This window comes from Petromyzon marinus, chromosome 1, assembly GCF_048934315.1.
Source record: "Petromyzon marinus isolate PM22_M1 ecotype Great Lakes invasive population chromosome 1, UKy_Petmar_22M1.pri1.0, whole genome shotgun sequence".
Taxonomy (NCBI): Eukaryota; Metazoa; Chordata; class Hyperoartia; order Petromyzontiformes; family Petromyzontidae; genus Petromyzon; species Petromyzon marinus.
The window spans coordinates 15,734,802-15,762,800 of NC_133667.1; the positions used below are offsets into that span (position 1 = coordinate 15,734,802).

At 48.3% G+C, this 27,999-nt stretch overlaps 1 protein-coding gene across 3 annotated transcripts in view; it reads right to left on the minus strand.

The window, feature by feature from the left end:
* Positions 1 to 9,382: 9,382 nt before the first annotated feature.
* The window catches only part of LOC116941629 (3',5'-cyclic-AMP phosphodiesterase 4C-like), a 197,578-nt gene continuing 178,961 nt past the window's right edge, over positions 9,383 to 27,999 (minus strand). For all 3 annotated transcript variants that reach the window (XM_076063703.1, XM_076063642.1, XM_076063586.1), the window contains 4 exons: positions 25,185 to 25,339; positions 18,754 to 18,876; positions 17,868 to 18,050; positions 9,383 to 16,957 (listed from right to left, as the gene is read on the minus strand). In XM_076063703.1, coding sequence (XP_075919818.1) covers positions 16,061 to 16,957; positions 17,868 to 18,050; positions 18,754 to 18,876; positions 25,185 to 25,339 — 1,358 coding nt within the window. In that variant the 3' untranslated portion in view covers positions 9,383 to 16,060. The remainder of the gene's footprint in view (positions 16,958 to 17,867; positions 18,051 to 18,753; positions 18,877 to 25,184; positions 25,340 to 27,999) is intronic.

Sequence of the window (27,999 nt, forward strand, 5' to 3'; positions counted from 1 at the left end):
TGTAGTGTATAGTAGTGTAGTGTATAGTGTAGTGTATAGTGTCGTGTATAGAAGTGTAGTGTATAGTGGTGTAGTGTATAGTGTAGTGTATAGTAGTATAGTGTATAGTAATGTATTGTGTAGTGTATAGTAGTGTATAGTGTAGTGTATAATAGTGTATTGTCTAGTGTAGTGTATAGTAGTGTAGTGTATAGTAGTGTAGTGTATAGTGTAGCGCATAGTGGAGTGTATAGTGTAGTGTATAGTGTAGTGTATAGTGGACTGTATAGTGTAGTGTACAGTAGTGTAGTGCATAGTAGTGTAGTGTATAGTGTAGTGTATAGTAGTGGAGTGTATAGTGTAGTGTATAGTGTAGTGTATAGTGTAGTGTATAGTAGTGGATAGTGTAGTGTATAGTGTAGTGTATAGTATTGTATAGTGTAGTTTATATTAGTGTAGTGTATAGTGCAGTGTATAGTAGTGTCTCGTGTAGTGTATAGTGTAGTGTATAGTAGTGTAGTATCTAGTGTAGTGTATAGTAGTGTAGTGTATAATGTAGTGTATAGTAGTGTATAGTGTAGTGTATAATAGTGTAGTGTTTAGTGTAGTGTATAGTAGTGTAGTGTATAGTAGTGTAGTGTATAGTAATGTGGTGTATAGTAGTGTAGTGTATAATAGTGTAGTGTCTAGTGTAGTGTATAGTAGTGTATAGTGTAGTGTATAGTAGTGTAGTGTCTAGTGTAGTGTCTAGTGTAGTGTATAGTAGTGTAGTAATGTAGTGTATAGTAGTGTAATTTATAGTAATGTAGTGTATAGTAGTGTAGTGTATAGTAGTGTAGTGTATAGTGTAGCGTATAGTGTAGTGTATAGTAGTGTAGTGTATAGCAGTGTAGTGTATAGTGTCGTGTATAGTGTAGTGTATAGTAGTGTAGGGTATAGTGTAGTGTATAGTAGTATAGTGTACAGTAGTGTATAGTGTAGTGTATAGTAGTGTAGTGTCTAGTGTAGTGTATAGTAGTGTAGTGTATAGTAGTGTAGTGTATAGTAGTGTATAGTGTAGTGTATAGTAGTGTAGTGAATAGTAGTGTAGTGTATAGTAGTGTAGTGTATAGTGTAGTGTATAGTAGTGTATAGTGTAGTGTATAGTAGTGTAGTGTATAGTGTAGTGTCTAGTGTAGTGTATAGTGTAGTGTATAGTAGTGTAGTGTATAGTGTAGTGTATAGTAGTGTAGTGTATCGTAGTGTATAGTAGTGTAGTGTATAGTAATGTATAGTGCAGTGTATAGTAGTGTAGTGTATAGTGTAGTGTATAGTGTATAGTTTAGTGTATAGTAGTGTAGTGTATAGTGTAGTGTCTAGTGTAGTGTATAGTGTAGTGTATAGTAGTGTATAGTAGTGTAGTGTATAGTAATGTATAGTAGTGTATAGTGCAGTGTATAGTAGTGTAGTGTCTAGTGTAGTGTCTAGTAGTGTAGTGTAAAGTAGTGTAGTGTATAGTGTAGTGTATGGTAGTGTAGTGTCTGGTGTAGTGTATAGTAGTGTATAGTAGTGTAGTGTCTAGTGTAGTGTATAGTGGTGTAGTGTATAGTAGTGTAGTGTATAGCAGTATAGTGTATAGTGTAGTGTATAGTAGTGTAGTGTATAGTGTAGTGTGTAGTGTATAGTGTAGTGTATAGTAGTGTAGTGTCTAGTGTAGTGTATAGTGTAGTGTATAGTGTAGTGTATAGTAGTGTAGTATATAGTGTAGTGTATAGTAGTGTAGTGTATAGTGTAGTGTATAGGATGAACGTTGATATTTATAAGGGTCACGGGGATGACTAATAAGGTCCGAATTGGTCTGTAATAAATTAGGGCACTGATAAGAGTTTGACAGGTGTGAGCTTCCATGGTGTTGTGTACTTGTGCCAGGCTAGGTTCACGCGCGCGCACAAAGTCCACAAGATTTTCGCTTACGCTGCAGAATAATATCACGTGTGATTGTTTTTATTTGTCATAACACATTTTCATTTAAAACGCAAGCAGTGTTTCAAAGCATGTAAACAACAGAATGAAGGACATCCGTGTGTGTGCACACGTGTGTATACATCGTGTGTGTGTCTGTGCACACGTGTGTATACATTGTGTGTGTATGTCTGTGCACGTGTGTATACATTGTGTGTGTATGTCTGTGCACGTGTGTATACATTGTGTGTGTCTGTGCACACGTGTGTATACATTGTGTGTGTGCGCACACGTGTGTATACATTGTGTGTGTGCACACGTGTGTATACATTTTGTGTGTGTGTCTGTGCACGTGTGTATACATTGTGTGTGTATGTCTGTGCACGTGTGTATGCATTGTGTGTCTGTGCACACGTGTGTATACATTGTGTGTGTGTGCACGTGTGTATACATTGTGTGTGTGTGTCTATGCACACGTGTGTATACATTGTGTGTGTATGTCTGTGCACGTGTGTATACATTGTGTGTGTATGTCTGTGCACGTGTGTATGGATTGTGTGTGTCTGTGCACACGTGTGTATACATTGTGTGTGTGCACGTGTGTATACATTGTGTGTGTGTCTATGCACACTTGTGTATACATTGTGTGTATGTCTGTGCACGTGTGTATGCATCGTGTGTGTGTCTGTGCACACGTGTGTATACATTGTGTGTGTGTCTATGCACACGTGTGTATACATTGTGTGTGTGTGTCTGTGCACACGTGTGTATACATTGTGTGTGTGTCTATGCACACGTGTGTATACATTGTGTGTGTGTGTCTGTGCACACGTGTGTATGCATTGTGTGTGTGTCTGTGCACACGTGTGTATACATTGTGTGTGTGTCTATGCACACGTGTGTATACATTGTGTGTGTATGTCTGTGCACGTGTGTATGGATTGTGTGTGTCTGTGCACACGTGTGTATACATTGTGTGTGTGTGCACGTGTGTATACATTGTGTGTGTGTCTATGCACACTTGTGTATACATTGTGTGTATGTCTGTGCACGTGTGTATGCATCGTGTGTGTGTCTGTGCACACGTGTGTATACATTGTGTGTGTGTCTATGCACACGTGTGTATACATTGTGTGTGTGTGTCTGTGCACACGTGTGTATACATTGTGTGTGTCTATGCACACGTGTGTATACATTGTGTGTGTGTGTCTGTGCACACGTGTGTATGCATTGTGTGTGTGTCTGTGCACACGTGTGTATACATTGTGTGTGTGCACGTGTGTATACATTGTGTGTGTGTGTCTATGCACACGTGTGTATACATTGTGTGTGTATGTCTGTGCACGTGTGTATGCATTGTGTGTGTGTGTGGCTGTGCACACGTGTGTATACATTGTGTGTCTATGCACACGTGTGTATACATTGAGTGTGTGTCTATGCACACGTGTGCATACATTGTGTGTGTGCGCACGTGTGTATACATTGTGTGTGTATACATTGTGTGTGTCTATGCACACGTGTGTATACATTGAGTGTGTGTCTATGCACACGTGTGTATACATTGTGTGTGTGCGCACGTGTGTATACATTGTGTGTGTGTGTATATACATACAGGCTCTTACACTTTTGTACAAGGATATAAACCTTTATAACAGTGTTTTACCGGGTGGGTGAGTGGGGTGGGTGAGTGGTGTGAGTGGGGTGAGTAGGGTGGATGGGGTGAGTGGGGTGGGTGAGGTGGGGTGGGTAGGGTCAGTGGGATGGGTGGGGTGGATGGGGTGAGTAGGGTGGGTGGGGTGAGTGGGGTGGGTGAGGTGGGGTGGGTGAGGTGAGTGGGGTGGGTGGGCTGGGGTGGTTATGGTGAGTGAGGTGGGGTGAGTGGGGTGAGTGGGGTGGGTGGGGTGTATGGGGTGAGTAGGGTGGGTGGGGTGAGTAGGGTGGGTGGGGTGAGTGGGGTGAGTGAGTGGGGTGAGTAGGGTGGGTGAGTGGTGTGAGTGGGGTGAGTGGGGTGGGTGAGTGGGGTGAGTGGGGTGAGTAGGGTGGGTGAGTGGGGTGAGTGGGGTGAGTTGGGTGGGGTGAGTTGGGTGAGTAGGTTAGTGGGGTGGGTGGGGTGAGTAGGGTGGGTGGGCTGTGGTGGGTGGGGTGAGTAGGGTGGGTGGGCTGGGGTGGTTATGGTGAGTGGGGTGAGTGAAGTGGGGTGGGTGGGGTGAGTGAGTGGAGTGAGTGAGTGGGATGGGGTGAGTGGGGTGGGGTGAGTGGGGTGAGTGGGGTGGGGTGAGTGGGGTGGGTGGGGTGAGTGAGTGGGGTGGGTGGGGTGAGTGAGTGGGATGGGTGAGTGGGGTGGATGGGGTGAGTGAGTGGGGTGGGGTGAGTGGGGTGAGTGGGGTGAGTGGGGTGCGGTGAGTGGGGTGGGGTGAGTGGGGTGGGGTGAGTGGGGTGAGTGGGATGGGGTGGGTGGGGTGAGTGAGTGGGGTGGGGTGAGTGAGTGGGGTGAGTGGGGTGGGGTGAGTGGGGTGGGGTGGGGTGAGTGGGGTGAGTGAGTGGGGTGAGTGGGGTGGGGTGAGTGGGGTGGGGTGAGTGGGGTGAGTGAGTGGGGTGGGGTGAGTGAGTGGGGTGGGGTGGGGTGAGTGGGGTGAGTGAGTGGGGTGGGGTGAGTGGGGTGGGGTGAGTGGGGTGGGGTGAGTGGGGTGAGTGAGTGGGGTGGGGTGAGTGGGATGGGGTGAGTGGGGTGGGGTGAGTGGGGTGGGGTGAGTGGGGTGGGGTGAGTGGGGTGGGGTGAGTGGGGTGAGTGAGTGGGGTGGGGTGAGTGGGGTGGGGTGAGTGAGTGGGATGGGGTGAGTGGGGTGGGGTGAGTGGGGTGGGGTGAGTGGGGTGGGGTGAGTGGGGTGGGGTGAGTGGGGTGGGGTGAGTGGGGTGGGGTGAGTGGGGTGGGGTGAGTGGGGTGGGGTGAGTGGGGTGGGGTGAGTGGGGTGGGGTGAGTGGGGTGGGGTGAGTGGGGTGGGGTGAGTGGGGTGGGGTGAGTGGGGTGGGGTGAGTGGGGTGGGGTGAGTGGGGTGGGGTGAGTGGGGTGGGGTGAGTGGGGTGGGGTGAGTGGGTAGACAGACGCATCTGTAAAATAACCTCCCTCTGCGTCTGCTGAAAAACTTACGGCCACATTTATTTTGGTGGATTTACTAAAAACTTTGTTTTTGTAATAATTCTTCGTCAACTAATCACCAGCTTGTATTTTAATACCACCTTTCCAAACAGGCCCAATCAGACTCCACGAGACCGGACGGTCAATACAATAAAAAATTATATATTACAGTTTTTTTAAATATATATGACGTGTGTATCAAACCAACCAACTAGCATCTGACATTTGGCAGCCAACGGTGGAAATTTTAACACGAACCGCATTTTACCCAATGAGATTTTTGTGAGACGCGCTCAGCCAGCCAATCAGGATTGTGAGAGATCGTGATTGGATGCGAGCCGATTTAGATATCAACCAATGAGATGCCAACGCCTGCGAATATGCCAGCCAATCTGGAAACTAGGATTAGTGCAGCCAATGAGACGCTCTAACGCACGTCCCAAAGGTCAAACCAATCGGGTTACAGCACTTCTCTAAGCCAATCAGACGGGCGAGATTTTATTCACCGACGTGAAATCCTACCACGGCAGATTTTGTTTTTAGTTGTTGCAAAAACCACGTGTTCATAAACTTAACAGATTGTTAACCTCCCCCCAAAAATGTACCCAGGCCTTTTTTTGTTTTTATATTTGTGGAGAACCAAGAACATTTCGGCACGAGGTTTTGTTTTTAAGTTTTACAAATAGCCAACCAGTCCAGTTAAAGAGAGAGAGAGAGATGGAATCCGCTGGTTGGAGTTTCTCACACATTGGGGGCCGTCCATAAATGACGTCACGCGATTTTGGACGATTTTTGACCCCTCCACCTCGTCACACGGCGTCACAAAACGTCAGACCCGCCCCCCTCAAATATTACGTCACAAAGCTTTGCCCCTCCCCCCCCCCCAAAAACCATATTTCCATTTTGAAAATAAAACATGCTTCAAATCGCTTTAAACTATTGTCATTGTAGTGCGTATTTAATGCGGCGCTGCACTCTGATGTTGTAGGAGAAAACATTTATCAAAACGTCTAATTAAGTAGGAACGTATTCTTGGTTATTTCGGTAAAGTCACGTTGAATGGAAACAATAAAATAATAAAATATATAAAACAATACAATTCTCACGACGTTTCGACTGTAACACAAACAGTCATCATCAGGTGTGAAAAAGCCAACGGTCGTTTTCACACCTGATGATGACTGTTTGTGTTACAGTCGAAACGTCGTGAGAATTGTATTGTATTGTATTGTTTTCATCATCAGGTGTGAAAAAGCCAACGGTCGTTTTCACACCTGATGATGACTGTTTGTGTTACAGTCGAAACGTCGTGAGAATTTTATTGTTTTATATATATTTCATGATTTTGTTGTTTCCCTTCAACGTGACTTTACCGAAAGAACCAAGAATATGAATCACTGCAGTCACGAAAGCTTTAAATTAAAATTTAAGTAGGAACGTGTTGTCTATATTTATTCAAAGTTGCGCATTTTGATGTGACGTCACATTTCTCAACCCCTCCCACCTCCCTCGTCACACATCGTCACAAATGTCTGACCCCGCCCCCCACGCCCCCTAGGTGCGTGACGTCATTTATCTACGGCCCCTTGGCAAACTCCCTCCCCCTTCCCCCCCCCCCGCCAGGCACAGAACATTAACCAATCAGATAATTGTTAGAGCAACACTAAATCGGTCGACGCGGTGTTGCTTTCTGTTTCTTTCTGACACTCGTTTCGTCTCCGGACTGTTCCTCCATCGCAACGCCGCCGCGTCAGCGTCCTCGTGGCATAGAATATTCACAAACGCCGTGGATGCGCGTGAAAAAACACAACGAGAACAGGCGTTGAATTTTGATGTAAAGCTTTCGTGACTGCAGGGATTCACATTCTTGGCTCTTTCGGTTAAAGTCACCACCATCACCACGTAGAAGGGTAACAATAAAATAATCAAAATATAAAACATTCAAATTCTCACGGACGTTTCGACTGAGAATTGTATTGTTTTAGATTTGAAGCTTTCGTGACTGCAAGGATCCATACTCTTTGGTTCAATTCGGTAAAGTCACGTAGGTAAAAAAATAAAACAACAAAAATCACGACGTTTCGGCCACAACCCAAGCGGCCTTCATCAGGTGAAGGGACCAGCCTGTCTCGAAGACTGCACTGGAGTGAAACAGAGCCAAGCTCAGACTACGACCTTTAAGCTGTGTGAGAGGGATTAAGGTGCCTTGACAAAGGAATTAGCGTAAAAATTAGCATTTGATTGGCGGACTTATCATGATGAAAGGTGTAGCACAGTGATCGGCACCGGCAGTGCACCAGCCTGTGCTGCGAAAGTTTGGGGTACCACTGCTTGAAAAAATATACTGTACCAATGAAAATTAGTTTAATGTTTAGCTCGATTTAGAACATCTTTCCAATGGTTGCTTAATTTGAAACCATCTTCTCGGTTGAAATTGTGTCTGTGTTTGTAGATCTGAATTGCCTCGTGAACGAATCTCTGATAAAAACCCGTGGGTTTGCAAAAATGTTTTATCCAATACCAAGGCACCTTAATCCCTCTCACACAGCTTAAAGGTGCACTGCCGCGTGCTACACCTTTCATCATGCTAAGTCCGCCAATCAAATGCTAATTTTTACGCTAATTCCTTTGTCAAGGCACCTTAATCCCTCTCACACAGCTTAAAGGTGCACTGCCGTGTGCTACACCTTTCATCATGATAAGTCCGCCAATCAAATGCTAATTGTTTATGCTAATTCCTTTGTCGAGGCACCTTAATCCCTCTCACACAGCTTAAAGGTCGCAGTCTGAGCTTGGCTCTGTTTCACTCCAGCGCAGTCTTCGAGACAGTCTGGTCCCTTCATCTGATGAAGGCCGCTTGTGTTGTGGCCGAAACGTCGTGATTTTTTTTTACCTACGTGACTTTACCGAATGGAACCAAAGAGTAATTTTATTATTATATTCTTAGTTTTTTCGGTAAAGTCACGTTGAAGAGAAACAACAAAATAACAAAATATATATAAAACAATAAAAAATTCTCACGACGTTTCGACCATAACTCAAACGGTCATCATCAGGTGTGTCGGTTTGCATAAATTTATTTTGAAAACGGCATATTTATTTATTTATATAACAATAACGTTTGCGTCACGCGCAACGATTGGCTGTTTGCCAGGACTAGTCCATCTATTTTTTGAAAAGAGGAGGGGGGAGACGAAATTTGTTTTTATGTATGCTGTCTGAAAGCCACTGTAAGCGTGAACAATCAATCAAGAACTGAAATGATTTATCAAATCTTTCCAATGATTGCTAAGATAGAATCCATCTTCTCGGTTGAAATTGTCTCTGTGTTTGTATATGTGGATAGCCTCCTTTCTACGTGGTGGTGGTGACTTTAACCGAAAGAACCAAGAATAAGAATATGCGTTGTTTACGCCTCTCTGGCAATGACGCAGGAGTTGTGTTAAGATGTTTGAACAGCGAATAGATTCACCTTTCGCTAAAGGAATCAAGTTGGTGCATTCACCGCACGCGCTACTTGCGGTGAACTATGCAAACAGGACATGGCTCTGGTAATTCACTGTGTAACAAAATTAGTTTGTTTTTTTCGTTCATGGTTAGAAAGTTTTATTTCCTAATTGCTTATTTCCTCGAAAGTACCGAAAGTGGCTGTTTGTTCCCCCGCAAACTTTACTTTTGTGACCAGGACACTGATCATTTTGAAATGTAGCTATTTTTCATTGAGAAAACGTGGTGCGCATTTGTGTCTTTCGTTCACATCAAAGTCCCGGTCACAAAAGCAGGACTTTGATGTGGGGAATACTAGCCGCTTTCTATACTTCTTAGGCATAAGCAATTAAAAAAACATCTAACACTTAGTACCCAGCAACAAAAATTTGCGTTACACGGTGATATAATCATACAGGTGGCATTGTCTTTGAAACTGATTGGCCTACACCAGAGGCACAGCAGAAGCCTTCTCAATGGCCTCTTATCACCAGCAGTGTCACTAGACCAGTATCATAATCATATATTAATACTCATGTAGGCATTGTCTTTAATAACAATGCAATCATAGTGTGATGTGCGTTGCCCTTGAGACGCATTGGTCGACACCAGAGATACAGCAGACTTATTTAGGGCCTCGTCTCACCACGAATGTTAGACCAGAGGACGACGGCAAAAGGCGAACAGCACAAGGACAATGCACGATCAGAGCATTCATAGCTCGGGGTGAAGAGCGACAACATTTTATTGCCACGAAGGGTAAAACCTCTTGTTATTTTTTCATGCCGATTAATGCGGTTGTGGGAACACTTTTTTTAATATATATAACGCGGATGCGAATTAGATATAAAACATTTATTTGTTTTATTTTACAAAGACTCCTCTGCTTATGAACATTCGACTTACGAACTTTCAGAGATACGAACAAACCTGGTCCGTAATGTCCAGTTGCATGTTCGGACCGAGAGTCGTAAGTTCAACCGCCGTGCAATAGATGGCGGTGGTGGCATCTACATCTACAGAACGTGAAGAACCAGTGGCATCTACATCTACAGAACGTGAAGAACCAGTGGCATCTACATCTACAGAACGTGAAGATACCAGTGGCATCTACATCTGCAGAACGTGAAGAATCAGTGGCATCTACATCTACAGAACGTGACGAACCAGTGGCATCTACATCTACAGAACGTGAAGAACCAGTGGCATCTACATCTGTAGAACGTGAAGAACCAGTGGCATCTACATCTGCAGAACGTGAAGAACCAGTGGCATCTACATCTGCAGAACGTGAATAATCAGTGGCATCTACATCTACAGAACGTGAACAACCAGTGGCATCTACATCTGCAGAACGTGAAGAATCAGTGGCATCTACATCTACAGAACGTGAAGAACCAGTGGCATCTACATCTGTAGAACGTGAAGAACCAGTGGCATCTACATCTACAGAACATGAAGAATCAGTGGCATCGACATCTACAGAACGTGAAGAACCAGTGGCATCTACATCTGTAGAACGTGAAGAACCAGTGGCATCTACATCTGCAGAACGTGAAGAATAAGTGAAATCTACATCTGCAGAACACGAAGAACCAGTGGCATCTACATCTGCAGAACGTGAAGAATCAGTGGCATCTACATCTACAGAACGTGAAGAACCAGTGGCATCTACATCTGCAGAACGTGAAGAACCAGTGGCATCTACATCTGCAGAACGTGAAGAATAAGTGAAATCTACATCTGCAGAACACGAAGAACCAGTGGCATCTACATCTGTAGAACACGAAGAACCAGTGGCATCTTCATCTGCAGAACGTGAAGAACCAGTGGCATCTACATCTGTAGAACGTGAAGAACAGTGGCATCTACATCTACAGAACATGAAGAATCAGTGGCATCTACATCTGCAGAACGTGAAGAACCAGTGGCATCTACATCTGCAGAACGTGAAGAATAAGTGAAATCTACATCTGCAGAACACGAAGAACCAGTGGCATCTACATCTGTAGAACACGAAGAACCAGTGGCATCTACATCTGCAGAACACGAAGAACCAGTGGCATCTGCAGAACACGAAGAACCAGTGGCATCTACATCTGTAGAACGTGAAGAATCAGTGGCATCTACATCTACAGAACGTGAAGAACCAGTGGCATCTACATCTGCAGAACACGAAGAACCAGTGGCATCTACATCTGTAGAACACGAAGAACCAGTGGCATCTACATCTGTAGAACACGAAGAATCAGTGACATCTACATCTACAGAACGTGAAGAACCAGTGGCATCTACATCTGCAGAACGTGAAGAACCAGTGGCATCTACATCTGCAGAACGTGAAGAATAAGTGAAATCTACATCTGCAGAACACGAAGAACCAGTGGCATCTACATCTGTAGAATACGAAGAACCAGTGGCATCTACATCTGTAGAACATGAAGAACCAGTGGCATCTACATCTGTAGAACGTGAAGAACCAGTGGCATCTACATCTACAGAACGTGAAGAACCAGTGGCATCTACATCTGCAGTACGTGAAGAACCAGTGGCATCTACATCTGCAGAACACGAAGAACCAGTGGCATCTACATCTGCAGAACACGAAGAACCAGTGGCATCTACATCTGCAGAACACGAAGAACCAGTGGCATCTACATCTGTAGAACACGAAGAACCAGTGGCATCTACATCTGTAGAACACGAAGAACCAGTGGCATCTACATCTGCAGAACACGAAGAACCAGTGGCATCTACATCTGTAGAACACGAAGAACCAGTGGCATCTACATCTGTAGAACACGAAGAACCAGTGGCATCTACATCTGCAGAACACGAAGAACCAGTGACACCTCCAGGAGATAATACAACTTTTAAAGACGTTCCCCGTGTTTAGTGTACACGCCGTACAACGGCGTTTGGAATCTACAGGAGTAAAGCTGGGACTTACGAACACATCGACTTATGCACAGACACCTCCTGGAACTTAACTCGTTCATAAATAGAGGAGCCCCTGTACCGGGTAAGGCCTCCACTGCGCCACGTGTGTGACCCTGGCTGTCACAAGTGATAGGCACAACCAAGTGGCGGCTCATCATCATCATCACGTGGAAACAAATCCACGCGACCACGGGGAGAGAGACACCAAACTCCAAATATACAGCAGATGTCGTCAGGGTCGGGATCCAACCCACGACCTCCTGCATATACCAGGCGAAGTAGTTAACATCTCCTGGCCACCGTAGTATAGTAACGTGATCGAGCGCATGGAACTATGTCGCGCGAGTAGGAACAAGCGGTTTGTAACGGCCGCCTCGGCGCAGCGTCGCCATCGCCATCGCCATCGTCATCGTCGCACGAGGCATTGGGACGCTGCTGGATGCTTCAAGACGCTACCCCTACACGCGCACCCCAGTCTCTGTTCGGCCTCTGCGTTACGCATCTCACGTGTTATGGCCGACCGCGCTTTACCCCCTAGGTGAAATGTGTTATTTATTATAACGTGATTTGTTTCCCCGAAACGTCAGGACCAACGCATTGTGGGGAGAGAACAGGGCTGTTCCTACCAGTCAGCCAATCAGACTCGGCTGATTACTTACCCAATTGGAATGGACCTTGTTAAGCCAGCCAATCCGACTTTGACACGTGGGCTTTCGCGACCAATATTATTCGTAATAAAGGGTGTGGTTTTTTTTGTTTAGGGGTTAGATGGCGCAAAGTGTAAATGTGTCGTTAAACCCGCCACCACCCGACACAGCCAATTGGTGAGGTGTTGTCAAGCAAATAAAACTTGGTGCCAATCCGTTACCAGTTCAGCACTAACCGGTTGCGTGTTGGAGGATTCTGGCAATAATCGCCGATAATGCTGGATGCAATGACCAGCGAAACGTCAAACAGTTACTAAAATCGTAAATGTTGTAGTGGACTTACTCTCCAACGCACAAGCGGTTAGTGCTGAACTGGTCATGAATTGGCACCACGGTTTTTGTTGACGTGACACAGACGCCACCTTACTGAATTTACGTTTGTCGGGTGGTGGTGGTGGCAGGTTTAACGACACACAATCTCGATTTGAAGCTTTCGTGACTGCAGGAATCCATACTCTTTGGTTCTTTCAGTAAAGTCACGTGGTAGTTAGAACTACTTACACGATCTAACCCCCCCCCCAAAAAAAAAAAAACATTAGTAATTAATCCGACTTTTTTTGTTGTTACATTTTATAAAAGAGATCATTTCAGGCACCAAGGTGTGATGTCCAAATGAGTTTTGTTTTAACACGTTGCAAAAGTCAACCAATCAGATGTTAGGACTTCTTTGCAACCCGGCCAATCAGACTCCATGATTTGACTTCCCGTTTAGCTTTTGCACAGCACGAAGTCAACCAGATCGTACATGATACTTCTAAGCTCGCCGATTAATGCTCACCGAGATTTAACGGCCACTGAGATCACCTCATTAGCCCTCAATCCAAACGGATTTTAACAGTTTCTAAACCGGCCATTTGGGCTTTGGGGATTTGGCAACCAACCAATTAAACATTAACACTGGCATGTCAACCAATCGGATTTTAGCAGTTATAAACCAGCCAATCAGGCACTGAGATTTGATATCCAATGAGATAAAAAAATACACTCTGCCCTTCTAAACTGGAAAAAAACAGGAGTTTATTTGGTCCAATAACGCCAGCCAATCAGGATTCAATACTTGAGGAAACAAACCAATCAGGTTGAAGCATGGCTAGCCAATTAACATGGCCTCAATACTCAGCATGTGTAAAGTTCAACCAATATTGATTTGAAGTTTTCGTGACTGCAGGGATCCATACTCTTTGGTTCTTTCGGTAAAGTCACGTGGTAGGTATAAATAAATGAAGTGGGCCCCACTTCAGCAATTGTTTCTTGCTGTGGTTGTCCCACCTGATGACAGACGCTTGTGTTGTGCCCGAAACGTCATGATTTAATTTATTTTATACCTACGTGACTTCACCGAAAGAACCAAAGAGTAAGGTTCAACCAATTGGGTTCAAGCGAGCAGTTCCTAGCTGACCAAGAAAAATTCAATACTGGAGTGTGGGGAAAAAATAACAACTGACCGACCAATAAGTTTGAAGCATGGCTAGCCAATCAACGTGGCCGCAATACTCAGCATGTGTTAGGTTCAACCAATCGGGTTAAAGCAGGCAGTTCCTAGCTGACCAATCAAAATTCAATACTGTACTAGGGTGTGGGGAAAAATAACTACCCGACCAATCAGGTTGAAGCATGGCTAGCCAATTAACGTGGCCTCAATACTCAGCATGTGTTAGGCTCAACCAATCGGGCTTAAGCAGGTAGTTCCGAGCTGACCAATCAAAATTCAATACTGTACTAGAGTGTGTGATACAAAAAAAACAACCAACGGACCAATCAGGTTGAAGCGTGGCTAGCCTATTAACGCGGCCTCAATACTCAGCATGTGTTCGGTTCAACCAATCGGGTTCAAGCAAGCGTTTCCTAGCTGACCAATCTAAATTCAATACCGTGCTAGAGTGTGGGATACGAAAAAAAAACAACCAACGGACCAATCAGGTTCAAGCATTGGGGACCTGCAAGACCTGTGCTGGAATGCGTGCACGTGTCACGTGTCCACACTGGTGAAACAAGACAAAGACAAAGGTCCACTCTGCAGCCTGAACGGTTTGATGGATAAAAACTGGGGAGGTACACTCGATTCCGACACGCACGTTAGCTATTTCAGCTCTTGTTATTTTTGCCGTGTAAGGCCCCACTGAGCTGGAACATCTATAGATTTTTTTTTCTTTCAGAAGTGACGTCGCCAGCACAAATGATCGCTCAACGAAGTTGGGCTCATCATCGTGGCCGTGTGGACATTCATGTGGGGAGGAAAACCCCGAGGACCCCGGAGAAAAATCCACGCGACGACCACGGAGAGAGAGACACGCAAACTCCAAATACACAGCAGCCATCGCCAGGTTCACACCACGACCTCCTGCATACCGGGCGAGGTAATGAACATCTCGCCACCGCGGCACACATCGAAAACTAAAAACTAAAATATTTTTTTTATTTTACCAGGCTAAGGGCCCTTCCCCGTAAGCTATGTAGCTCTTTTTCAGAAGCGACCAGGCCACGCGTAAATGCTCGCTCAACGAAGTATGCTTCCACGTGGAAACTTACCGCGGCCAAATGCATGAAACGCGCGACGTCGATTCTAAACAGTGGAGGGGGAAAAACAGACCCGGGGGAAAAAATCCACGCGGCCACGGGGAGACAAACGCGCAAACTCCAGGGTCGGGATCGAACCGACCACGACCTCCTGTAAACCGGGCGAGGTAATTAACATCTCCTAGCCACCGCGGGCAAACCCGTCGAGGTGGCGAGCGGCTAAACTTGAGTCTTGAGTCTACGTCGGGATCGGCTCTTGGGCCCCAATGAAGGAAATTCGCCCTCCGGTTGATTTTTTTTATTTTTTCACCACCCCAGGGCCGGGTCTGCCGAAATGTCTTCTCGCGGAGGGGAGGAGAGAGGAGACATCACCCCGTCTCCTGGCCCGTCTCTCACTCGAAACGGTTGGCGTGCGGTGGCGGCGGTGGCAGCGGTGGCGGCGGTGGCGGCGGTGGCAGCGGTTGTGGTGGCGGTGGTGGCGGTGGTGGCGGTGGTGGTGGTGGTGGCTGTGAATGTCTTCGGCATACCTCCGTCTGTAAAAGTTCTCATTATTTTTAGTTTTCCTACTGTCACCGTCCCCCTCTCTCCATTTAGTTACCGTGGCCAGAAGTCAGCCGCCCACACTATCCCGACACTCTCCCCACACTCTCCCCCCCACTCTCCCCTCACTCCCACTCTCCCCACTCTCTCCCCACCACACTCCCCCACCACTCTCCCCGACTTTTACAGCCACCGCTCCCTGCTGACGACAATGACGACGACGACGACGACCACGACGGCGAATCGCAAACGCGGAGAGAGAGCGCAACGCGGAGCCCGCCGTTCATACAAACGCGCAGCGAGCAAAATAATTTAATTTAACGAGCTGCCCGCTAGGAACAAAAAAACGCACCGGGGTCATATTGTTGTTGTGGGGTAGTGGGGGAGGGTGAGTGGGGGGAGTGGAGAGTGTGGGAGGGAGGGAGGGGGGGGGCAAAAATATAATAATAATTAATAATTATTAATAAATAGCAACCGGAGCTACGTTTAATCCATCGCCGAGACGGATCTCAAAACCGTGTACACGCGACCGCACACGCACGCATACACACACGCGCGTGTACACGTGTACGCGTGTACGTGTGTGTATATGTGTGTACACGTGTACGCGTGTACGTGTGTGTACACGTGTACATGTGTACGTGTGTACGTATGTACGCGTGTACGTGTGTACGTGTGTACACGTGTACGTGTGTGTAGGTATCAATGTATCTCAGTGTATCCATCGGGTTTGGGAGCGTCACTGTCTCCGCCTCCGCCGTCCTGCGCGTCGTGGTGCGGTGAACGCACGCACGACGTGCGAGGGGTTCAATCTTCACAGGGGCTCGTCGTCGACCGTCAGATCCTGCGACTCGGAATCTTGCGCCCTCAACGTCCTCACGTCGTCGTCGTCGTCGTCGTCATCGTTGGCGTTCTCTTCACTTCGGAGATCCTCGTCGCGGCCTCCTCCGAGGTCACCGCCGTCGTTGTTGTTGTCGTCGGTGGCGGTGGTGGTGGTGGTGGCGACATCGGTGATGTCATCGTCCTCACCGCCGTCGCCGCCGTCGTCACCGCCGCCGTCGTCGTGACCGCCACCACTGCCGTCGTCACCTCCACCGTAATCGGTGACTTCAACGCAGCCGGGCTCGCCTCCACAGTCTTCGGCGTCGCCGCCGCCGTCGCCGCCGTCGTCGCCGCCGCCGCCGTCGTCCGCGATGTTTTCAAGTCCCTGGAAGTCTGAAGCGCAGTAGCAGAATCCGCCGCAACCGCCGCCGCCGCCGCCGCAGCCGCCGCCGTCATCGCCGTCGCAACCACCGTCACCGCCGTCACCGTGGTGGTGGTGGTGGCGGTGGTGACGACACCGGGGCCGCTCGGCCGCCGTGAGCTCGAACTGGAAGCGGTCGGCCTGCGGCTGCTGGCCGCCGGCGCCGTCCACCTCCGAGTTGGCCGCCGCCGCCGCCGCCGCGTTGCCGGCGGCGTCGGCGGCGTTGGCGGCCGATGCCGCCGCCGACGACGACGCCGACGCCGACGAGGCGGACGACGACGACGAGGCGGCGTTGGCGCCGCCGCCGCCGCCGCCGCCGTCGGGCGGCGGGGAGGGGCTGTTGGGGATGGCGTTCTGGTAGAAGTCGCGGTTCTCCTCCAGCAGTTCGAGCATCTCCTGTGCGTCGGGCTGCACCAGGTCGGCCCACGTCTCCCACAGCGGGTGGGCGATGTAGTCGATGAAGCCCACCTGGGGGGGTGAGAGGGTGGGTGGGGGGGGGGGGGGGGCGCTGAGCGAGCCGCGCTACGGATTCGCCTTCGGCGGCCCCGGTCACCGTTGCGGTGCTGGCCGCCGACCCCCCCCCCCCCCCCCCGAGTCGTGTGCCACCGTGAGCCGGCCGTCACCGGCGCTGGCCGCTGACGGCGCTTGCCCCAACGGCGGCCTGTTACAGGCTCTGCCTTTGTCTTTGTACGCTCGCGCGATAGTGTAGTAGCGGTGTAGCGCTACGCTGCGCTATGAACCCGGCGACACGGGTTCGATTCCCGCTCACAGCCCACACCGGTGACGATTATCTGAACCGGTCGCGGGCCTCTCCTAGGTCGACTCAGCCTCAAATGAGTACCTGGTGCGGTGTGTAGTAAACATCGCCACTAGGGAGACAAAGGCGGTCGGGCGTGGTGCTGGCCACCCACCCCCTCGTGTGCCGTTCCGGCCTTCATAGGCGCTACGCTAACAGCACTTGCCCCAACAGTCTGTTAAGGCTACACGGGAGATCTTTTTTTTCGTACGCGCGTGTACGTGCGCTTCTACGTGCGTGTGCACGTGCGTGTGTACGTGCGTGTGTACGTGTGTACGTGCGTGTGTACGTGCGCGTGTACGTGTGTACGTGCATGTGTACGTGCGTGTGTATGTGTGTACGCGTGTACGTGCGTGTGTACGTGCGTGTGTGCGTGCGTGTGTACGTGCGCGTGTACGTGTGTGTGTACGTGTGTACGTGTGTACGTGCGTGTGTACATGTGTACGTGCGTGTGTACGTGCGTGTGTACGTGCGTACGTGCGTGTGTACGTGCGTGTGTACGTGCGTGTGTACGTGCATGTGTACGTGCGTGTGTACGTGCGTGTGTACATGTGTACGTGTGTACGCGTGCGTCCTCCGTGCCTGCGACTTCTCGACGGAGGCGCTGTGGCGGTCGCACATGGGGCTGATGTCGATGCCGCGCTCGCGCTCACGGTCACCCTGCCCGTAGAACTCGTCCACGATGCGCCCCGTCCACTGCTGGTACAGCGCCAGCGGCTTCGTGGGGTTGCTCAGATCCGCACAGTGCACCATGTTCTGCAGCACCTGCTCGCGCACGGGAGGGAGGGAGGGAGGTCGGGTGACGGGCGTGAGGGGTCGGAGTCACGGGGTCGGGTCAAGGGGTCACGTGTCAGGTGAAGGGGTCGGGGTCAGGGTCAGGTGAAGGGGTCGGTTGCCAGGGGTCGGGTGTCAGGGGTCGGGTAAAGGGGTCGGGTGAAGGGGTCGGAGTCAGGGGTTGGGTGACGGGGGTCGGGTAAAGGGGTCGGGTGAAGGGGTCAGGTGAAGGGGTCGGGTGTCAGGTGTCAGGGGTCAGGTGACAGGGGGTTGGGGTCGGGGGTCAGGTGAAGGGGTCGGGTGTCAGGGGTCAGGTGACAGGGGGTTGATGTCGGGGGTCAGGTGAAGGGGTTGGGGTTCGTGTGATGCACGCTGAGCGACCAACCCAGCCGGCCCCGGGCTCGAACCCCGGCTCACAACGCCACCGGTGGTGACGGCTATCTGAACCGGTCCTGGGCCTCCCCTAGCTCGACTCGGCCTCAAACGAGTACCTGGTGTAGCGGTGCGCAGTAAACATCGCCACGGGGGAGACAAAGGCGGCCGGGCACGGTTGGTTGGTGGCCAACCGACCGCGCCCGGCCGTCATAGGTGCTGCCGCCTAACAGCACTTGCCCCGACAGTTTGCTGAGGCTACACGCGGGGGGATCTTTGTCTTTGGTGAGCGTGGCGACGGTGCCGGGCGTGATGGTGCCACCTGTATTCGGTCCGTGTAGTTGTCAAGAAGCAGCACCCCGGACGACGTCACCTTCTTGGTCTCCACCATCGTCTTGAGGTCGGCCAGGAGGTTCATGTGCTTGGACATGTCCGTGGCGAGCACCTGCATCGTCACCATCACCATCGACAACATCACCACCACCATCACCATCATCACCGCCATCACCACCACCATCATCATCATCACCATCACCACCATCACCATCATCACCATCACCACCATCACCATCATCACCATCATCACCACCATCACCACCATCATCACCATCATCATCACCACCACCATCACCATCATCATCACCACCATCACGATCATCATCACCACCACCATCATCATCACCATCACCACCATCACCACCACCACCATCATCACCACCACCACCATCATCACCACCACCACCATCATCACCACCACCACCATCATCACCACCATCACCACCACCACCACCATCATCACCACCACCATCACCACCACCATCACCACCACCACCATCATCATCAACATCCTGCACTTGACATTGACGGCGACGATGACGGTAACGCCGATGATGATGATGATGTTGACAATGATGACGTTGACAATGATGACGTTGACGACGATGATGATGATGATGACAATGACGATGATGACGATGATGATGATGACGATGATGACGATGATGATGATGACGTTAATGATGACGTTGACAATGACAATAATGACGCTGCTGATGATGACGTTGATAAAGATGACGATGACGATGATGATTTTTATAATGACGTTGACAATGATGATGACGATGACAACAACGATGATGATGACGTTGACGATGATGACGTTGACAATGACGGTGATGACGACGACGATGATGACGTTGATAACGATGACGTTGACAATGACGGTGATGACGACGACGATGATGATGATGACGTTGATAATGATAACGTTGACAATGACGGTGATGGCGACGATGATGATGATGACGTTGATGATGATGACGTTGACAAGGATGACGTTGACAAGGATGACGTTGACAATGACAGTGATGACAACGACGACGATGATGATGACGTTGATAACGATGACGTTGACAATGACGGTGATGACGACGATGATGATGATGTTGATAACGATGATGTTGATAACGATGACCTTGACAATGACGATGTTGATAACGACGACGACGATGACGTTGACAATGACGGTGATGACGATGACGACGACGACAATGACGTTGATAACGATGACATTGACAATGATGACGTTGACAGTGACGATGATGACGACGACAACGATGATGACGTTGACAATGACGGTGATGACGACAACGATGATGACAATGATAACGATGATGTTGACAATGACGGTGATGACGACGACAACGATGACGTTGACAATGACGGTGATGACGACGACGACGATTATGACGTTGATAACGATGACGTTGACAATGACGTTGATGACGACGACGATGATGACGTTGATAACGATGACGTTGACAATGACGGTGATGACCACGACGATGATGACGTTGATAACGATGACGTTGACAATGACGGTGATGACGACGACGATGATGATGACGTTGATAACGATGACGTTGACAATGACGGTGATGACGACGACGACGATGATGACGTTGACAATGATGACGTTGACAATGATGACGTTGACAATGACGGTGATGATGACGACAACGATGATGACGTTGATAATGATGACGTTGACAATGACGGTGATGATGACGACGACGATTATGACATTGACAATGATGACGTTGACAACGATGACGTTGACAATGACGGTGATGACGACGACAACGATGACGTTGGCAATGATGACGTTGACAATGACGGTGATGACGACGACAACGATGACGTTGGCAATGACGGTGATGACGACGATGACGACGACGATTACGACGTTGGCAATTTTGACGTTGATAACGATGACGTTGACAATGACGGTGATGACGACGACAACAATGATGACGTTGACAATGACGATGACGACGACGACAACGATTATGACGTTGACAATGATGATGTTGACAACGATGACGTTGACAATGACGGTGATGACGACGACAACAATGATGACGTTGACAATGATGACGACAACGATTATGACGTTGACAATGATGACGTTGACAACGATGACGTTGACAATGACGGTGATGACGACGACGACTATGACGTTCGCAACGGTAACGTTGACAATGATGATGTTGACGATGACGACAACAACGACGACGACGTCGACAATGACGGTGATGACGACGACAACGATGATGATGTTGACAATGATGACGTTGGCAATGACGACAATGAGGGTTGGCAATGACGACGTTGACAACGACGACGTTGACAATGATGTTGACAATGATGACGTTGACAATGACGACGTTGACAATGACGACGTCGACGACAACAACAATGACGACGACGACAATGACGACGTTGACAATGACGACGTTGACAATGACGACGTTGACAATGACGACGTTGACAATGACGACGTCGTCAATGACGACGTTGACAATGACGACGTTGACAATGACGACGTCGACGACAACAACAATGACGACGTCGACGACAACAACAATGACGACGTTGACAATGACGACGTCGACGACAACAACAATGACGACGTCGACGACAACAACAATGACGACGTTGACAATGACGACGTTGACGACAACAACAATGACGACGTTGACAATGACGACGTTGACAATGACCACGTTGACAATGACGACGACGACAATGACGACGTTGACAACGACGACAACAACAATGACGACGTTGACAATGACGACGTTGACAATGACGACGTTGACAATGACGACGTCGTCAATGACGACGTTGACAATGACGACGTTGACAATGACGACGTCGACGACAACAACAATGACGACGTCGACGACAACAACAATGACGACGTTGACAATGACGACGTTGACGACAACAACAATGACGACGTTGACAATGACGACAACAACAATGACGACGTTGACAATGACGACGTTGACAATGACGACAACAACAATGACGACTTTGACAACGACGACAACAACAATGACGACGTCGACGACAACAATGACGACGTTGACAATGACGACGTTGACGACAACAACAATGACGACGTTGACGACAACAACAATGACGACGACGACAATGACGACGTTGACAATGACGACGTTGACAATGACGACGTTGACAATGACGACGTCGTCAATGACGACATTGACAATGACGACGTTGACAATGACGACGTCGACGACAACAACAATGACGACGTCGACGACAACAACAATGACGACGTTGACAATGACGACGTCGACGACAACAACAATGACGACGTCGACGACAACAACAATGACGACGTTGACAATGACGACGTTGACGACAACAACAATGACGACGTTGACAATGACGACGTTGACAATGACCACGTTGACAATGACGACGACGACAATGACGACGTTGACAACGACGACAACAACAATGACGACGTTGACAATGACGACGTTGACAATGACGACGTTGACAATGACGACGTCGTCAATGACGACGTTGACAATGACGACGTTGACAATGACGACGTCGACGACAACAACAATGACGACGTCGACGACAACAACAATGACGACGTTGACAATGACGACAACAACAATGACGACGTTGACAATGACGACGTTGACAATGACGACAACAACAATGACGACTTTGACAACGACGACAACAACAATGACGACGTCGACGACAACAACAATGACGACGTCGACAATGACGACGTTGACGACAACAACAATGACGACGTTGACGACAACAACAATGACGACGTTGACAATGACGACGTTGACGACAACAACAATGACGACGTTGACAATGACGACAACAACAATGACGACGTTGACAATGACCACGTTGACAATGACGATGACGACAATGACGACGTTGACAACGACGACAACAACAATGACGACGTTGATAATGACGACGTTGACAATGACGACGTTGACAATGACGACGTTGACAATGACGACAACAACAATGACGACGTTGACAATGACCACGTTGACAATGACGACGATGACAATGACGACGTTGACAACGACGACAACAACAATGACGACGTTGACAATGATGACGTTGACAATGACGATGTTGACAATGACGACGACGACAATGACGACGTTGACAACGACGACAACAACAATGACGACGTCGACGACAACAACAATGACGACGTTGACAATGACGACGTCGACGACAACAACAATGACGACGTTGACAATGACGACGTCGACGACAACAACAATGACGACGTCGACGACAACAACAATGATGACGTTGACAATGACGACGTTGACGACAACAACAATGACGACGTTGACAATGACGACAACAACAATGACGACGTTGACAATGACGACGTTGACAATGACGACAACAACAATGACGACTTTGACAACGACGACAACAACAATGACGACGTCGACGACAACAACAATGACGACGTCGACAATGACGACGTTGACGACAACAACAATGACGACGTTGACGACAACAACAATGACGACGTTGACAATGACGACGTTGACGACAACAACAATGACGACGTTGACAATGACGACAACAACAATGACGACGTTGACAATGACGACGTTGACAATGACGACGTCGACGACAACAACAATGACGACGTCGACGACAACAACAATGACGACGTTGACAATGACGACAACAACAATGACGACGTTGACAATGACGACGTTGACAATGACGACAACAACAATGACGACTTTGACAACGACGACAACAACAATGACGACGTCGACGACAACAACAATGACGACGTCGACAATGACGACGTTGACGACAACAACAATGACGACGTTGACGACAACAACAATGACGACGTTGACAATGACGACGTTGACGACAACAACAATGACGACGTTGACAATGACGACAACAACAATGACGACGTTGACAATGACCACGTTGACAATGACGATGACGACAATGACGACGTTGACAACGACGACAACAACAATGACGACGTTGATAATGACGACGTTGACAATGACAACGTTGACAATGACGACGTTGACAATGACGACAACAACAATGACGACGTTGACAATGACCACGTTGACAATGACGACGATGACAATGACGACGTTGACAACGACGACAACAACAATGACGACGTTGACAATGATGACGTTGACAATGACGATGTTGACAATGACGACGACGACAATGACGACGTTGACAACGACGACAACAACAATGACGACGTCGACGACAACAACAATGACGACGTTGACAATGACGACGTCGACGACAACAACAATGACGACGTTGACAATGACGACGTCGACGACAACAACAATGACGACGTCGACGACAACAACAATGATGACGTTGACAATGACGACGTTGACGACAACAACAATGACGACGTTGACAATGACGACAACAACAATGACGACGTTGACAATGACGACGTTGACAATGACGACAACAACAATGACGACTTTGACAACGACGACAACAACAATGACGACGTCGACGACAACAACAATGACGACGTCGACAATGACGACGTTGACGACAACAACAATGACGACGTTGACGACAACAACAATGACGACGTTGACAATGACGACGTTGACGACAACAACAATGACGACGTTGACAATGACGACAACAACAATGACGACGTTGACAATGACCACGTTGACAATGACGACGACGACAATGACGACGTTGACAACGACGACAACAACAATGACGACGTTGATAATGACGACGTTGACAATGACGACGTTGACAATGACGACGTTGACAATGACGACAACAACAATGACGACGTTGACAATGACCACGTTGACAATGACGACGATGACAATGACGACGTTGACAACGACGACAACAACAATGACGACGTTGACAATGATGACGTTGACAATGACGATGTTGACAATGACGACGACGACAATGACGACGTTGACAACGACGACAACAACAATGACGACGTTGATAATGACGACGTTGACAATGACGACGTTGACAATGACGACGTTGACAATGATGACGTTGACAATGACGACGTTGACAATGACGACGTCGACGACAACAACAATGACGACAACAACAATGACGACGTCGACAATGACGTTAACAATGACGACGATGACAATGACGACGTTGACAATGATGACGACGACAATGACGACGATGACAATGACGACGACGACAATGACGACGTTGACAATGACGACGTCGACAATAACAACAATGATGACAACAACAACAATGACGACGACAACAACAACAACAACAACAATGATGACGACGACAACAATGACGACAACAACAATGACGACGATGACGACGATGATGATGCTGCCGGCGCACCATGTCGATGACCATCTTGCGCAGGCCCTGCCGCTGCTTCTTGCCCAGGCTCTGGAAGATGTCGCAGTTCTCCTCCTGCAGCAGCTTGAAGCCCACGGCCAGGTGGTGGTTCTCCAGCACCGACTCATCATTGTACATCAGGGCCAGCTCGGAGTCTACGCGGCGGGGGGGGGGGGGCAGGGGGGGAGGGGAGCAGTGGGGGGGGGGGGGGCACGGGAGGGGGGAGGTGAGGCGGGGACAGTGTTTACTTGCCGGGGTAAATAAACACTCACACCACTACCATCACTATCATCACTATCACTCTTAATAAACACTCACACTACCACCACTACCACCCTTAATAAACACTCACACCACCACCACTATCACTCTTAATAAACACTCACACTACCACCACTACCACCCTTAATAAACACTCACACTACCACCACTACCACCCTTAATAAACACTCACACCAGCACTACCACCACTAACACCCATAATAAACACTCACACCACTACCACCACTACCACCCTTAATAAACACTCACACCACCACCCTAAATAAACACTCACACCACTACTACCACCCGTAATAAACACTCACACCACTACCACCCTTAATAAACACTCACACCACTACCACCCTTAATAAACACTCACACCACTACTACCACCACCCTTAATAAACACTCACACCATTACTACTACCCTTAATAAACACTACCACCACCACCACCCTTAATAAACACTCACACCACCACCACTACCACCCTTAATAAACACTACCACCACCACCCTTAATAAACACTCACACCACCACCACCCTTAATAAACACTCACACCACCACCACTACCACCCTTAATAAACACTACCACCACCACCCTTAATAAACACTCACACCACCACCACCCTTAATAAACACTCACACCACCACCACTACCACCACCCTTAATAAACACTCACACCACCACCACTACCACCCTTAATAAACACTCACACCACCACTACCACTACCACCCTTAATAAACACTCACACCACCACCACTACCACCACCCTTAATAAACACTCACACCACTACCACTAGCACCACCCTTAATAAACACTCACACCACTACCACCCTTAATAAACACTCACACCACCACCACTACAACCACCCTTAATAAACACTCACACCACCACCACTACCACCACCCTTAATAAACACTCACACCACTACCACTAGCACCACCCTTAATAAATACTCACACCACTACCACTACCACCACCCTCAATAAACACTCACACCACTACCATCACTATCACCCTTAATAAACACTCACACTACCACCACTACTACCCTTAATAAACACTCACACCACCACTACCACCCTTAATAAACACTCACACCACCACCACTACCACCCTTAATAAACACTCACACCACTACTACCACCACTACCACCACCCTTAATAAACACTCACACCACTACCACCACCCTTAATAAACACTCACACTACCACCACTACCACCCTTAATAAACACTCACACCACCACTACTACCACTACCACCCTTAATAAACACTCACACCACCACTACCACCACCCTTAATAAACACTCACACCACCACCACTACTACCCACTTAATAAACACTCACACCACTACCACCACTACCACTCTTAATAAACACTCACACCACCACTACCACCACCCTTAAGAAACACTCACACCACCACCACTACCACCCTTAATAAACACTCACACCACCACCACTACCACCCTTAATAAACACTCACACCACTACCATCACTACCACCCTTAATAAACACTCACCACTACATCACTACCACCACCCTTAATAAACACTCACACCACTACCATCACTACCATCACTACCACCACCCTTAATAAACACTCACACTACCACCACTACCATCACTACCACCCTTAATAAACACTTACACCACTACCACCACTACCATCACTACCACCCTTAATAAACACTCACACCACTACCACCACTATCACCACTACCACCCTTAATAAACACTCACACCACTACCATCACTATCACCCTCAATAAACACTCACACTACCACCACTACCACCCTTTATAAACACTCACACCACTACCACTACCACCCTTAATAAACACTCACACCACTACCACCACCCTTAATAAACACTCACACCACCACCACTACCACCCTTAATAAACACTCACACTACTACCACCACCCTTAATAAACACTCACACCACTACTACCACCACCCTTAATAAACACTCACACTACTACTACCACCACTACCACCACCCTTAATAAACACTCACACCACCACCACTACCACCCTTAATAAACACTCACACCACTACTATCACCACTACCACCACCCTTAATAAACACTCACACCACTACCATCACTACCACCACCCTTAATAAACACTCACACCACTACCATCAATACCACCACCCTTAATAAACACTCACACTACCACCACTACCATCACTACCACCCTTAATAAACACTCACACCACTACCATCACTATCACCCATAATAAACACTCACACTACCACCACTACCACCCTTAATAAACACTCACACCACTACTACCACCCTTAATAAACACTCACACCACCATCACTATCACCACCCTTAATAAACACTCACACCACCACTACCCTTAATAAACACTCACACCACTACCACTACCACCCTTAATAAACACTCACACCACCACCACTACCACCCTAAATAAACACCACACCACTACCACCCTTAATAAACACTCACACCACCACCACCCTTAATAAACACTCACACCACCACTACCACCCTAAATAAACACT